The 17,347-nt window shown below is 37.0% G+C and overlaps 1 protein-coding gene across 6 annotated transcripts in view; it reads right to left on the bottom strand.

Annotated features, from left to right (window-relative positions):
- Positions 1-3,404: 3,404 nt before the first annotated feature.
- Positions 3,405-17,347, bottom strand: part of LOC117166492 (uncharacterized) — a 32,681-nt gene continuing 18,738 nt past the window's right edge. The window contains exons 2-8 of one of the 6 annotated variants that reach the window (XR_013059307.1): positions 14,376-14,460; positions 13,884-14,035; positions 13,657-13,798; positions 13,237-13,338; positions 11,435-11,968; positions 10,945-11,043; positions 3,407-3,515 (exon numbers count right to left, since the gene is read on the bottom strand). Coding sequence is in view for 3 of the 6 variants with exons in the window: in XM_076621988.1 (XP_076478103.1) it covers positions 10,947-11,043; positions 11,435-11,502; positions 13,657-13,798; positions 13,907-13,941 (342 nt within the window). In the remaining 3 variants the exon portion in view is untranslated. Of the gene's footprint in view, positions 3,516-10,944; positions 11,044-11,434; positions 13,339-13,656; positions 13,799-13,883; positions 14,036-14,375; positions 14,461-17,347 lie in introns of all 6 variants that reach the window. The other 5 variants (XM_076621989.1, XM_076621990.1, XM_076621988.1 and 2 more) reach the window with 5 other exon arrangements.

Here is a 17,347-nt window from a genome sequence, read left to right as displayed (position 1 = left end):
TAAGAAAACTTGTATTCTATATGTCCTTCTTATTTCTGCATAAAGAATCGCCTCGTGTTATTATCAATTATTATTAATCACGTTATTCGGCCGAATCCTCTGTCGTATATACATATATGTATGTATTTACATGTGACATGTGAAAATAAGAAAAATGTTAAAAATTTAAAATAAGAAAAATAAATTAGTCGTGGAATTTGTAACATGTGAATAAATGTCTAGCGAAATGAACTAGTAAATTGAAAGCAATCGTATTAATCGTATCGTTTGCATTTTCAATTGTTCAGATTAAATGTAAAATCATATAGGAAATCCAATAATAACGTCTATAAGTTGTCAAATGTTGCTCATCCACGATGTTTCACGCTGCGTATCTGAAATTTCATGGAAACGCGTATTGCTATCAGACATTCCGATTTTGCAATCGCCTCTTCCAAAGCCTGCAAATCACTTTCGAGGTCATCTCGCGGATTTGCAATGAACGAACGGTACGTATTTCCTAACCTAGAAAAATATTCTGTAAACACTCGGTCGATTAAAATTTCTTCCTTCGAAACTTCAAATTCTGGATACTAGATAGATGGGAAAAAAATAAAAATGTAATGGCAACTATTACGCGATACATGCGATAGAGATAGCCTAGCCTCGTTGTATGTATCTCGTGTTAACGTAACCTTTAAGCACCGACTTGAGAATATGGCAATGCAAGATAAAAGTAGAGTTACCGTTGGAAACATTACGAAAGTCATTTTCATTAAGAAGTTTCATACGATTCTTGTATCTATCTCTATATCTTAAAGTTTTAAGGTAACGAGTAGTTTCTCCGTTAATAGAATAGAAAATACAAGATACAGGTAAAATCTATCGACAGTGGCGGCGACGGGTCTGTCCACGACAGTGGTAATCGCAACTCGAGATTGCGCAAGTTCCTTCTCGATCTTATCGCGACCGCAAACTATATACTGTACATGTGTATACATTACACGTGCAATACGTATACGAATACGCGTACGCATACACGGACTGTCATGACTATATGTACAAATACATATGATCTACATACGTATGCGCGTATGTATGCACGTACAAGTAAACGAACGAACTAAGTAAATGTTATAAAGACTATGTTAAAGAGAAATTGGCATTAACAGAGAATGTTTTTTAAAATTATAACGTAACGTAGGATTGGATAAAATTTGGTAGGTATTTTCGGCGAGTATCAAAAAGGAGTGAGCAAACATTTTGTTATAAAGAGATTAAATGTTAAAATGTAAAATTAAATGTTGAAATAATTATTAAGTGGTAAATGAATGGAATTTCGAAGAAAAATTAAATTGTCAAATATTTATTTTAGATTAAGTCAATGTTTATAAGCCATCTTGTACAATTAAGGTTATTAAGAATATGTTAAACTTTTAAAACAACTCGACTCTTATTGTGATACACAGCTTATCCATTATACATTCTAAACGCACCTATCAACGCACATTTAAATACAACTAATTCGTAAATAATGATTTCTGATATAACTTGTTTGGTTTTAAAAAGCAATAGAAATACAAAGAAAAATAAGAAACAAAGACATCTATATTCGTATTATCCAAATATAAAGAGTCAATATATTGAAATTATTATGGAAAAGTTGATATCTTTTGTTTGGCTGAAAAATAGTTGTTGACAATACCGATATTACATATTATCTAGTCTCTGCGCATGCATGCATACGTTTTAAAGTTAATTATTTGAATAATTTCCTTCTAGTTGGAAATCTAGTTGGAAGAAAAATTTGCAAATGCCGTTACCGTTTGGTCAACGTAATAAAACGTAATAAAACGTAATAAAAATGATTAAAGTTCGTTATTATAATATCGAAATGTACAGGTTGTTTTGCAAAATTTTCTTATTAAAACTGAATATTATTTACATATAGAATATATACATACTATATAATATCGAAACGAATATTTCTTAATTAATCTTGGTCCTGTTTGTTTAAACGGTATTCGATATTTTTGTGAAAACGACGTAATTCCAGATACAGCTAACTTGAACGATGAGAAAGCGTGAAATACTTTAGATTCAAATATATAGCACAGCTGATATTTCAGAGTATTTGTCTTTGTTTATTTTGCGATTTTATCAGAGGTAGAAGGAGTATTGAGGTAGAAGGAGACATCCAAATATATGTTTGCCCCGACGCACACAGGGATATGAAAACGGTAACGCGATATGACAATGTCGATATAGAATGCAGTTTATGCAGTGGGAATAGGTATGCGCGCATACGTGCAATGTGCGCATTACGAAGACAAATCCGTGTCGCGCGAATGGCTTTCGTCGGGTATACGTAGTCGCACACGACACGTACATGAAAAGAGAAAAAGAGAAAAATAGAGATAGGGAGAAGGAGCGTGTACTGGAAACTCCCTGGATCCTTGAGACGTGGATAGGCCTAGTGAGACTTATGAATATTGATGAACCTTTCCCGACGTACTTACTGGCCCGACCGCACCTCGATCATTTGTTGCTACTCGACGGCAATCTTCCTCTTTTCTTCCTCCTATTTGTTTTCACAAAGTAAGTTCTTCGAGCATGCCGCGTACTTATTGCTAGCTACACTTATTCCTCCGCTCATCTACTTTCTTATCCAATCGACTTACGACGATTGTAAACGTACCGCCCCGTGTATTATAAATATTGCCAACAGAGAAGCGTTAAATACGAACGTGCTTCGGTTGCACACGATGATCGTTAATACGAATCCCTTTTAAATCTGTTTGTTTCCCATTGCCAATTTGCTATTAGCATTTAAATGTTTTTGGTGAAAATAAATTAGCCTGAATGATTTTTTAAATTAATCAACCTAACCCCAAGGGGTTCTGGAGGACAATTCTTCGATCTCATCTATATGACGATGAACGATGCGTTTGGAAATATGCAGGATAATAAATCTGTATTTTTGATTCAGCAGATACGCGACTGTAAATGCAATTAGGCGGTGATGTGGACAAGTCGAGGGGAAAGTAACGCAGAAACGCAACATTCCTTTACGTTCCAGTAGAAACGTAAGATACGCGACGTTATAATTAGTTTTTATTTATTTTGGGGTTAGGTTGACAGGACTTGACAGGATTGGACAGGATTTGACAGCATTTGACAGCATTTGACAGCATTTGACAACATTTGACAGGATTTGCCAACATTTGACAGCATTTGACAACATTTGACAACATTTGACAGCATTTGACATCATTTCACAGCATTTGACAGCATTTGACAGCATTTGACAACATTTGACAGGATTTGCCAACATTTGACAACATTTGACAACATTTGACAGGATTTGCCAACATTTGACAGCATTTGACAGCATTTGACAGCATTTGACAGCATTTGACAGCATTTTACAGCATCTGACTGCATTTGACAGCATTTGACAGCATTTGACAGCATTTGACAGCACCTGACAGTATTTGACAGCATTTGACAGGATTTTACAGGACGCGTGATATAACCTGGAAAAGAAAATTGCGAATCGAAATATTATGATTTACATTTACTTATTTCTATATGAAATAACTTTTTTGTCCAGTTGTAACTCGCGTCTTGCCACACCCTATATATATTTTATATATACATCGGATTTTCCTTTTAAATAAATCATACAACAATAGGGTAGAGGCTGCGAATGTTACGCTATCTGTATATAATGGGAATCATGGGAAGGCGATCTAACTAAGCTATTAGGCGCCGCTACCGATCGTTTTCTATCGGCATCGGCGGTGTGAATTTTGCCGAAGCGCGAAACCAATTGGACGCGATCTCGTTGAGCCAGGCGAAAACAAAATGCGGTACTGTACTTACACGAGACGACGGTAGCTGGCTATTGCAGCCGATGCCAAAGCGAACCGGTTTCCCGATGCTGCTGAAAAATGCTTCTCGACCGGCTATAATAATTTTAATTGACACTCAGACCAGACCGCTGAGTATCCTCGATCGGCATGCATGTACATATAACCTCGTATAAGTGTCGTATCCAGCAAATGAAAAATGGGCATTGTTCGTATTTTTATGTAATCTTGGTCGTCTTATCTAGAACGTTTTTATGTTTTTCCACCGCTTTCGATCGCTCGCCGATCAACTATCGTAGAATATATCGTAATACAAGATCGATCGCGAAAGCAACGTATTTGAAATTCACGTTGATTATAATTTTTCTTAAAATGATCTTTAGCTGTGAAAGATAAATCCTATCGAATATGTTACATTTTGGCTCGATCGCGGATAACAGTTTTATCTTTAGCGCTGTACAACGCCGATAATATATTAATTATAAAAATCTTGATTGTAGCAAGTATTTTGAAATTTGTTTGGTATTTCGATTTCGATTTCGATTTCGATTAATCGTCGTCCGTAAGTAAAAGGAGAAATCGGAGAATGCTGAGAATGGGTAAAATAAGAGAAAAGAGGAAAAAGAAGAAACGAGAAAACGAGAAAACGAGAAAACGAGAAAAAGGTATATGCGATTAAGGTTAGAAGGCGCGTTCATAAGCGCGCAGCCATGGAAAATATTCCTGTGAAGTTGTTACGTAGGAACGTATGCGCGTTCAACGAGATATTAAGCGTGTACGTATGTATATGCAGTTAGGCCTACTCGAGCTGACTGGCCCGGGTGAAAGGAAAACCCGCGCCTACCTTGCAAGTGAAGCACAGAGAGGGGGCAGAGAGATTCCACGTCGAATCTAGTACTTTTTGTACTTACGTGGAACGCGATTGCAAGGAAAGCTTCTATGAAATACCTTAGTATGCTCATTGTGTAACGTACAGTCTTTGTAAACGTGCAATTATCGCACGTTATCGTTCGGTAGAAGCAGCAAGACAATCGATCGTATGAAATTTTTCGACTCGCTCGCATGTTTCTCCTTGCTCGCAGCTTTAGCGTGTACTTTCTAAGTTGAGTAAAAGTGTTTCTTCTATCGTATTTAATTCTTCTATCGTATTCATTATTAAATAATTCGATTGTTAAAACGTCTGCTATAATTTTAAATATAAATGTTAGTTTCTCACTAAACTATCGACTCAAATATCGACTAGGCTATAAATTTATAAAATGTTGTTTCCTAGCAACCGAGTCTAGCGATTCTCTCGTAGTAAGTCTCTCGGTAACTTTACCATACAATCTGATAAAGTAACTTTAATTTAGATACGCCGATATTTTGTTATTTTGACGTAACAGAAAAATACGTAGGTGAATTAGAAAAAGGATTACATAGGATTACAAAGGATTGCATTGTGCGATACCGTTTGTACCGACATTTGCTTAAAGAAGCGTACGTTTCGAATACGTCAATTCTTTTTACTTTGACATGGCAGAAAAAAATATGTGAAAAAAGTTATATGCGTTCTGTGTACGTAATTTTTGTATTAATTTTTTTATTCATTTTTGTATTCATTTTTGTTCACGGGACGAACGCATTCGTTCGTTTTATATAAATTTGAGTTTGACAGTTTGTCTGATTTATGCACTTCGTAACTCGTTGCGCACGTATATCCTTCTTTGATGTCCGTTTAGAGAGGGAGATATTACGTCGCCGATACGCATTTCCGCGAAACATGGCGTTTTTTTTGGTAATTAAAATTTGTCTCTTGGACCCAACCAATTAATCCGATAGTTTTTAACGATTATAAGAGAATCAATGTTAATAATAAGTTGCATTTGTTGCAAATGTTAATAATAAGTAACGTAGCATTTACGAAAGAAGACGCGTTTCAGTCGCTCGAACGTAAATTAACTTTTGTTCGCGCCAGCGTCGATTAAGAGAAGAGGTACGGGAGGAGGTTGTAACCCTTTTTTCTTTACCTTTTTTTTAAATTTACCCTTTAAAAAGATACATTTGAGGGAAAACTAAACTAAACATTTTTGTTTATATTTCAAAGACCATTTAAAGAATGTTTCTACGAAGGAGGCCTGCGGAAGCTTTAGTCCGACACTGTCTTTGCGTCATTCTGTAAGTTATGAAAATCATTCTGCAGCGTAACGTTAAAACGACGCGAAACGTTAACGATAATCTCTAACGAAAAGTCTGGACGTGGAACGAACGGTGGATGTGCTCAACGATAACGTCTTACTTGGCCCGCGTATTATCAGCATTGACAAGACTAATGTAATAGGAAAACAAACGTGGCTCGTCGTACTTGCTTCTTTCATGGTCATTCTGAATCTTAATCGGGGCCTACGGTATATACATATGTACGACCCGCTCGAAATAGAGCCGGCGTCGTGTACTCTTAAGGTCATCGATCCCTCTTCCGCGTCACCTGCCATCCTCGTATCTTTTATCTAGGCATGAACCTAACATCGATCGATAAGCAAATCGAAAATACCGTAATTATGCGATTTCCTAACTTTTCCCAATTTCCACTTTTTATATTTTCAAATTCGATTTTATGGCGAACGAAGCGTTGTATGAAAAGAAATTCTCTTTTGTATTATCGATTTATTCCCTTTTATTATCGTTTCTATTCGTTCATCGCGAATCATACAGACCCTTGTCGATCGTGCGACATACGATTACATAATCGTGCCGATTAGGGGCAAAATTTTGTTTGCCCTGTAATCGAAAATCGATTCTCGGATATAAAAACACCGATGAATTTTTCAAATTAGCGACAGAAAGTATAGCCAGAAGCTTACTTTTTTTCCAAAGCTTTATTCTATTACCAAATGGACAAGTGAATCGGCAGAGTTCGAGAAACTAACGTACTTTTTAATACACGTTTATAATTCGCATAAAGAGAACGGAGTAGGTACCTGTGGAATACTGATAATCGATACACTCGATCGATAACGAATCTTTGTATATTTACAACCGTAGATGAAATATGAACGTCGTAATTACGCTATAGGACGATTCAGCAACGTTATTCGTTCCACTTGAACGTATTAAAGTTACTTTTTTTTACTAAAGCTTTTACTATCGTTTACTTACTATCGTCCAGTTATAAATAACGTTAAATTCAAAATTCAAGGATTTTATGGTATATCGAAGTATATAGTTATATATAAAAATAATAATAACAAGTATACAAAAATAATTTTATTTCCTTTTGTTAATTATCATATAGGAAAATTTGCATCGTTTGTATGTCTATACACTGTACACTGTACACTGTACACATAAAATACATGTACATATACGGATGGTTTTTGAAGAATGCGTAACTATACGAAACATTTTTCAAGGATCATTTTTCCAGTAGAATGGTAAATTGTGCGATACTGTGCAACGTAACGATAACTTGTATCAAGGATTTATAAATAATTGCGTACGGAAAATCAATCTGCAAGTGAAATAGTAGTACTGTTAATAATATTATACCGCTTTTACCGTATAAAATATTCGATTAGAACGAGGCGGCTGGCTAAGGACGCGATCATGCCGCTCTCTGAGCGGCGGACGCTGAGCGGCGAACGCTAAGCGGCAAAATTGGCATGTGAAACGGTGGCGTTGACTGTATCGTCGCTCCTTCTGCTGCTTACCGTTTACCTCTCTGTATGATCACGGTGTTGGCGGTTCTGCAGTTGGCATCTTTTTCCGCCAAACGTTCGTAAGGCCGAATTTTCATAACCGTCCATTTCCGTGAACAGCGATCCTCGTTTACGGCTTTAGCGACCCAAAATACCCCCGAAAAGACACATCCGAATGAAAAATTGTCCATTCCGTGAGAGAATAATAATTCTTCGTCGCCAAATTAAAACATGTACGCAGATAATCGGACTAAGGTAAAAAAACGACGTGTTTTAACCACTTGACTAATTAACTGCCATTCTTATATCTTGATATATATATATCGATATTTACGAATCGAAACTATACGATATCCGATACCATATCGATAATATGCGTAATACGTATGATATATCTGATAAAATATATACCCGTTCTCGTTGGTTCGTTGCGTTTTATTATACAAAGTCTTCGCTATATTCTTCTATATCGCTATATTCGCTTCGCTAATAAAAGAAAAATTTATATTAGAAGAAAAATATATGAACATTGTATGTAGAGTGTTGGGACAAAGAACAAGTTTCGAAGTCTGCGGATAGAAGCGAAACGGAGAACTTGGAAAATAGGCTGGAAAATAGAGAGAGAGAGAGAGAGAGAGAGAGAGAGAGAGAGAGAGTGACAGGAACGAGAACGTTTTCTCAAGTTCTCGATAAAGGTAAAACGTTATGAGACTGCGTTCGTCCAAATATACGAAAAAAAGTGCAATCCTGGTGCATCGTGGTGGATGGCGTGGTTAAAGTAGGGAGAAAAGACCTTGAGTCGCGTCACGTGACCACGAAGCTGCATGGGAGTTGGGTAGGGCGGTTGCAGAGGGCCTTGACCTTACCGTCGGCGTCGCAGCCATAGTTGTAACTACCATCGTCGTGGCCTTTGCGAACATCCGAGAAGAGGCCGATATAGCCGCGTGACGCTTCATTTTCCTACGGTTTAATTCTTCCCGTTCTCCCGCTCGTTGGTTACACCAAAATTTCCACTCTTCCACGATATCCTACCGACTAGTAGTTACCGCTGTACGAAGCAATGTCGTCCGTTCGTCGAACAGATGTTTTTAAAAACTTTACGAGTCACAAGTTAGTAGTATGAAAAATATATACAAGATCGTATACTTGAGATTTCAAGTGTATAATCTAACTTTACGTAACGTAACGTAACGTAACGAAAATAGAATTAAATTTTATGCGAACAAAATTATGTATAAAATTGGTAATTTATATAGAAATAAAATGAAATTTTCCCCCGAGTCGCATAGCTTTATGCGAAATTCAACGCGCGAGCGAAAATTTATTAATTAATTAATAAAAAGCATAGAAAATTAGCTAGAAAATTAGCTAGAAAATTAAATAGAAAAATAGTCGGTCGTAGTATGTTTTACAATGTTTCTTGTCGCTTTCTCGCTTTCTCGCTTCATTTAGCGAATAGTTCTTACGGTATATGATGCATATTACGTTACGAAGGAAAGAAAAGACTTGTATCATGAGTATTTCTGGAATATGTTCAAGGACTGAACGGTAATTGCAAAAGAAATAAGGTAATACGAAATTTATCGGTAATATGAAATTTAGCATATACGCGTAGTTAGGAAAGTTATTTTCTTTTTATCGTACGATTCGGTCCGTCCTATCCGCCACAGTCCGAAAACTATATTTTCTGAAACTGTATTTAAAGATAATATCTTCCGTAGAAAATGACAAAACCGAAACAATGTTTTTTTCTCCTTTCGTATCTGATTAATAAATAATCTCGTATAAAGATATATTATACGTTTTTGTGTGTGTGTGTGCGTGTGTGTGTTTGAACGATATCGCAAATTTCTTCGCATCTTGGATAAATATTTGGTCACTGTGATTTACAATACTCGATTTACAAAGTAACCATGGTAGTTTTTAGTAGGTATTAAGATTAAGCGATTTGGAACGAATTAACGACGAATTGGAGGTAACGTTTAAGCGATAGCGTTTTTCACGAGAAATCAGCGTATTATAAATTTGCATCTGTTGAAAGACGTAGCAACGTGTTGCCTGGACATACGTAATTAACGGTATTGACGCATCCAGAGTATCACGCGCATCCACGTTCTGTAACGGACAAAGAACGGAATTTCGTATAATAATTTTTGTTTTCCCTTGCTCGGTGCATTATATCGTGTTGCATGATCGCCGAGTTACAAACAAAAGATACGAGTACGAAGCGCGTTTATGTTTCCGCGCGAAGGTCGATCGATGGTTCTGCGGGACCGGAAGTGAACGGGATGAATAATGTACGCGCTCACAAACTCTAAGTCGGACTCTTTGTTAATAAAACGCCTAATATTCACTGGCCGTAAGGCGTTACTCTTTTCGTCGATGAGATCGCAAGAAAGAATGAGTTTCCGTCCCGATGATGCCACAGAGGAAAACCATAATGGGGTGTGTCTAAGGACATGAGGATTCGTCGAGGATAACCTTCGTTTATCAAGTAAGGGAAATTGGCGTTGCTGATAATTGGTCAATCTCCATATCGGTGGTTAGAAAAAAATGCTAGCCGCTCTCGAAGGAAAGTTGCTAGTGGGAGACGCCGCTCGTTGAAAAATATGTCTCCCCTATCTTCCCGTAGTTGGGACAAAGACTGTTTGTCTGTTTGAAGGACTTTAGTTAACTATACCTTAAGATTTATAACGGGCCCTCGAGCTAGCCGAACATGTACTGCGGAGACGCATCGACATCTGGCAATCATCTTACTCGAAGAATAGGGTCTGCGTGTGACGAGCCACGGGACAGAAACCGTTGGAATGTTTACCGTCGCGTGTCGCCACGAATATTTCTTTTAAGGAGAGCTATAGAATTACTCCATACCTTTGTTAGGCAAAGCGTTCATCCCGTGACCGCGGCTACGTTCGGCAACTGACTGTCGCCTCGAGCCCAAGCTCACTATCACCAATCTCGAACAATTACAATCGGATTGAATAACTACAATTGTTCAGTTACAGCTATAGTAGACTCTAGGTTACAATGTTGCGGGATTATCCAAAATTCCAAAGGCTCCGGTGTTCTTTCATCTCCGACATATTTATGTGACACAGGTATATTCGTGTCGATACTTGTCTATTTCTACCGAATATTAATATACATATTTATAAGTACCACGAGTATATTCTCAAATGTACATGTTTCAACTAACTATTAAAAAACTAATTATTATAATCGCGATGTGCGAGAAGACCTATCCTGAACTAATAAATAAAGATTTGAGAAAAATGTTACTACTCACGAGTTTAAAAAATATCCGCGGTCATTATGCTCGCAAAAAGTTCTACGTAATACAACCCCACGCCGATTCGCATCTTTCCATCCTATCACACGATTGAGTGACCGGAGGAACAGAAATGCATGCGACTCACCGTTAGGAGGAACAGAGGAACAGAAGCGTTACGCCATCGAACTGCCGTGCTATCCCAGCAGAACAAAACACGATGAATGACTGCTGATTATTTGGAAAGCTGGAGATAATGAAAAATGCAAGTTTATTGAATTTGTAACTTTGCTAATAATAAAGATTGAAATGCTAATAAACTTCGATAGGTACAAAAACTGAAACTCTGATATGAAAGTTTAAAATCTAGAATAATTTCTGAAATATGTTAGTTATTTGTTTTACACTTCGATATTAAGGCTTTAACTAACACTATTTTTATTTTAATAGAAGAATAACCCGAGAAGATCCTAACCTCCCAAGTTTTTAATCAAATTGTATTCCTTAATTAATAGCGTTCAAAGCAAAATATACAAAGTATACAAAATATACAAAATATACAAAATATACAAAATATACAAAATATACAAAATATACAGAATAGACATAATTAAAGTACGATATGTAAAGATACTTACGTTCTTGGCTTCTGAGCCACTGTTAGAACATTCCCAAAGAAGACGGAAAAGTTGAAGCTGTGATATGTCTACAACAAAACATAAGATATCGTTTATATCGTTAATACATAATGTTACGTCCGGTGACTCTGTACACAAACCAGGCCCCAATCCGCGGGCAACATGACAGCCAGTTGTCTACGCATCGTTACTGCGTACCCTCAATAGTCTTCAGGACCCACCATAAATCTTGGCATTTTCATAGTTCTTTTATTTCAAGTGTTCCTTAAATTTATTGTCTACTACGGAATGATACGGGAAAGTTGGTTTTTCTCACGTTCGGTGTCTCCGGCTAGCAACTTTCTCTCCGGGGCGGTTAGAACATTTCCTTGCCCACCAACCTTTTTCTCATCCAATCAGAAGCAATGACTATTGCCCTCACTTTCCTAGTCAAAACTGTCATCTACAAATCCGATGGTCCCGTGCGCTAGACACACCCATCGCTAGCCTTCCTCCGCCATAGTGTCACGACCGGCATACTTCAAATCCGACGGACTGACGATAGAGATAGAGATAAAGATGTGGCGGCACTCGGCAACAATGTATATCGCTGAAGTGCCTAATGAACCATCAACATCCCAACGGTCCTTCCACCGAAGGTTCTAGAAGAAAGAGCACGTGGCAACGATCGCGGACGCCTAGCAAATGCATGGACGGTAGGGATGTTGAGGGATGACAAAAGAAAGTAATCGAATCCGATTGAAAGTAAAATCGTAAGGGTCAGTCTTAGAAAGTCACGCCTAGAGTTCGGAAGTAGATTGTAAAGTGTATTGATGTTAGAAAAAAAATAAAGTTTTCTTTTTTTTATTTTTTACCTCAAATTCCTTTTTTATTTTGTTATTTTACGTGACAATAGCATCGTCACCGAACTTTACTGATTTTCCATCTTTAGAACAGTCGACATCTCTTGACCGGGTTTCCACCCTTAGATCAGTCACCTACTTCACTTATCTATACGCACCAGCTCAACTATCTTCTCTACAAAATTGTTGGAATAAAGTGCGAATTGTAAACCGTTATCTCAGTGTAATACTTCATATAACCACCTCTATTGTCCTAACCGAAATAGGGAATCGATCATTTCATTTGCGAGAATCATACCACGAATGTTCGTTATTAGAACACGAAACATAGTTAACACACAACGGTCGCGTGTTATAAATATCCGAAAATATTTCCAAGAATTCAAAAGTTCACAACTAAAAGAATGCTTAAAGAATGCTAGAGAAACGCGCGCGAAGTCTTGCTTTGAAGTATTTCAGTCTATTTGCGCGCCACCTCTATGAAAAAGACACAAGTTACAAAGTTGCAATATATGACGGAAACTATAGCAAATTCACGTAATATAGAAAAATAATTTGAATTCGATATACCAATACCTAGTGTGTTACAATACCTATCGATATAGTTAAAGCTATTATTGTTAAGATTTCTATGTTTCAAACTGTCTACACGAAGCTATCGTTAAATTATCAAGGATTCTACATTATGAATTACATTGAAACAATAAAATAATTTGTTACAAGTTCGTTTGAAATAAGAGAATGATTTCATATATTTGAATGAAAAAAAGTGATTTGTTTAATCGTATTTACTTTCATTTTAATATTCCAAATAATTACGAAACGATCTATTATGAAATATGTATCAAGTATATTTTAAAGTAGACATAAATTGTATATCAAATGTTACCCATGCTCGAATAAAAAGGCAATAGAACCGTTCATACACAGCTGTCTTAGTTAAAATAAATTAAACGTTACCAGATTTCCATGAAAATTCATCAGACTGATCGTTGATCGTCGTTGCGTCCATATATTAATATTCCTGTTACTTCTATATTATCCCTGCCATCGATCGATAACCTGCACAAAAACAAACTAGAAATGTATAAAATAATTACATGAAAATACGATCAAACGATCAATAACGATTTTATTACGAAAGCTTACGATACAAGCTACCAGTAACAGTATCATTTTGTAAATAGACGATTAAAGAGAGATACAAACAAAAAATTTCAGAAAACCACCTAATTTCATTATCTGAATGTTCGACAAATCGTTAAATAAACGTGGATTGATTAAACGATATTAATAACGAGATATAAACGATAGTAAAAAATATAGTAATGACAGTAATGAAGAAGTGACGCCGCTAATAGGTTAGAATAGGTTACAAACCTGACGCAACGTGATCCATGTTATCGATAGAAAAGAAGACGACTGAATGGACTCGTCGCACCTTAGTTTCGCTGAGCAGCTTCCAAAGTGGCGTGGTGGGAAGGATGACGGAGATACAAGCAGATACGGAAAGTCAAACGATCTACACAAAACGATCTTACACGAATCTTTCCAAATTTCAAACAAAGGATACATCGCGCAATATCTATATCTCACACAATGATTACATCGATCTTTATAAACATCGTACGATAATTCGTAGCCCCACTGGTTTGCATTCGGCATCAAAGACACATTTGTCTAACCTGGGACGAGAGAAAGAAAATGAAGCTACTGACGCTGTATGTGCCCCTAAAAGTAGGCAGAAGCCAAAGAGAATCTGCAATCAATCGGAAAATCAAATAAAAATCACGGCACGAACGAACGAGTTTGCGATCTTTCGGAAAAATCAATGGACGCGTGTTTCGGCAGAAAAAGAGAATAGAATTTTAATTTTCCTTGCAAGATGGATAAGTATCATTGTACACGATGAGCTCACAATGCTCTTAACATAGACTAATCTATCTTACGAATAATTAAGGCTAAAACGCACGCATTCCACGGTGTCTCACGGCGTATGTATTGAAATTTATCAATTAGAATAGGTACAGCATGTGGTTCCAAATAATTATACATGAACATTGAACTTATCGTCGAAGAAACGAAACCATGCGACTTACCAATGGTAGCACGCATCAATGGATGATGAAAACTGGTTGGCTTTGATCTAAATTGCACTTGCTCCCTTGATTCCATGAATACATTCTATGAATAAATTGATATAAATGAATAGAGTAATTATCATAAATTATTAGTTTAACTGTAGGTAAGGAATTAATTAGGAGAGATAAATGATTTTCGATATCTTACGATTGGTATAAAAGAAACTAGAATGCTTTTGCAAAAATATCTTAACCGCAGAGAGAATTGTTTTATCAAATGGCCGTCATTGAACGCTTGGATCGATTGATTAGGACGGAGTATTTAACGCCACCCTTCGGTGCAAACAATAACTGTGTACGCCGAAGGTAAAGAATAATGAACTAAACCACCGAGCTTACTCAATGAATAAACCAAACTATCGTTCATCATTCATCTAAAGTAGTAAGTAATAATAATATACATAGTATCTGATTATTAATATATACGTATTGTTATTGGCAACGAAAATGTTTAAAAAAATAGCAACTTGCAAATCAAGTATGCATACATATATCTAATATTTTTATATTCCAGATTAAACAAATTATACCCTGAAGCGCAATCTTATTTCGATCTTATCTCCAATTATTCTCCGATATTAATTGGCTAATTAATACATAGAACTATATTCGCAAAAACAACACCATAATACCTGCTATTGCAGTAACAAGTACAGTATCAATTAACTAGAGTAAGGGAAAAAATGAAAGAAATAGGCAGAAGAAAATATCCGTATTATTCGTTATCATAACTCGTTTGAAGCAGTCGACTAAAGTGGAAAATTGTTCGAAAATAATTTATTTGATCTTATAACTTAAAGTTAGTTTGTTTCTATGTTATATTAAAAATAAACATAATAAAACAGTTAAAATGTTGGTTTCAAGCTCGTTCGGCTTATTGGGCTTATTAATAATAAAATAAGCAATATCGAATATTTATAACATTGTATATTTTGCCGAATATAATTAAAAAGATGTAATCTAGATAGAAAATTATTTCATCTAATAATTTGTATACTTTGGATAATTTCGATATTTTTGCATATTATATAAGTTCTATGGATCGCTTCGCTTTTAGATCTGTCGTAAGTGCAGAAGAATCTCGCGCTACAATGCCTTAAGAATTATACTATGCGAATTATATTATTGACAAAGTAAATAGATGTTTTTAAAAATGTTATTTCCACATAGCGTAGCATAGCATAGCATAGCATAGCATAGCATAGCATAGCGTAGCGTAGCATAGCGTAGCATAGCGTAGCATAGCATAGCATAGCATAGCATAGCATAGCATAGCATAGCATAGCATAGTATAGTAATAGCGGTATAATTTTTAAGCAACTTTTTTAATTCAATCTATATGTAATGCTGGAAAAATGTGCAAAGCGCAGAATTCGAGGAGGATAAAAAGTTTGGCCGATATAAAACGCGAGGGAGAGAGCGCGTTGCGGTGCGGCGTCGCCGCGTCGCCGCGCCGTCACGTAGGTCGGTTGGTAGGGTAGAAGGAGACAGGCGTATGCATAGAGAGAGCACGCACGTACAGGTCGCGAACAGAAAAGGAACGAAGCCACCGCGGTAAGACAGAAAGCGTACGAGATAGATCTCTTTGGAGAGGGGCGGAGGGCGTCAGAGGAGGGTCGCGAAAGAGAGCCAATGAGCTCGACGACGTGGCGCCAGTCGTCGAGTCGCCGTGTTAGTAAGAGTACTTGCTCTCTGATCGTGACTCGCTGCATCCTCGTTCGGAAAGGGTCGTGTCCTGACTCTGTCAGTAGGGGTTGGAGACCCGTGACAAATTCTTCGATTTTTCATCCATCCGATACTCGATCGATTCGTCACAATTTATCGATTTCGTGCTTACCGACGCGGTAACGTCACTGCTACCGTGTGTTATCGTTTCACTCGCGTTTTCTATCCGCGCCTTTTCGTTTTTCTTTTTCCCATCGATACGATACGTAGGCTGAATCGACGACGGCCGAGATCAAGGTCGTCCGGACACGAACTCGACGACAGTGGCTATGTGCAGCTATTACGCTCGAACGAACCGTTGATCGTCGATGATCGACCGTGAGAATCATCGATAATGAAACTGTTTGGTGGCTATGTGACGGGTATGAGGCTGTAAGAAAGCCTTTCCATTGGAAGATAATGTGAGATCGATTCGTTTTAGAGTCGTTCGACGATCAAATAATGGTGACGGTGGTCGCAATGGGACGAAAAGGGCATCGTAAAATAGGTATTGAAAACGATTGCCCGAAGATCTTGGCACTTTTCGCAGTGTGAACGAAACTGCATAGAACGTTACGAAATTCGTAAACGAAAGATTTGAATTTTTGTGTATTTAACCAACGAGTATATGCCCGTTTGATACTTTGAAGATTTTTTTTACGAGAAAGGGGAGAAAAAACGAAGGGATCGACGCTTTGTTGTTGCAAGACGATCGATATTTTTGCGAATTATACGGTGTCATTTGAAATAGTTGGGAAATTAATAACGAAAAGTGAAAATTATTGATATCGATATCGTGAATACCGAAGTAATATCGTTCCTTAAAACGTTCTTTCTTCGTTCGTTCTTAAAACACGCGCACGTCTCTATCGTCGATAACGATCGATAAATAAAATTAATCGAATTGAAAATGAAATTTTTTACAGTCAAGCGAACGCTCGATCCCGCGTTGAGAAAAATCGTAGGGTTGAAGAAGTGGAAAGGCAGAAATTATATTAACCGATTCAGCATCGAATATCTTTTAGACTGTGAGAAAAAGATCTCTCTTGTCAATTATCGATAATAGAAGTACATTTTTTTTTATCTCTCTTACTTTCCTACATCGAATAATCGGACGCATTTTTTTTGTGGAGGAGGAGGAGGAGGAGGAGGGCGCTTACAATCCAGGCGCGATAACCGAGCTTCAACGTGCCAAAGCTGAGTGAAAGGGAGAGAGAGAGAGAGAG

Source organism: Bombus vancouverensis, chromosome 10 (genome assembly GCF_051014615.1).
Source record: "Bombus vancouverensis nearcticus chromosome 10, iyBomVanc1_principal, whole genome shotgun sequence".
NCBI lineage: Eukaryota > Metazoa > Arthropoda > Insecta > Hymenoptera > Apidae > Bombus > Bombus vancouverensis.
This window is presented reverse-complemented; position numbering and strand designations above follow the sequence as displayed.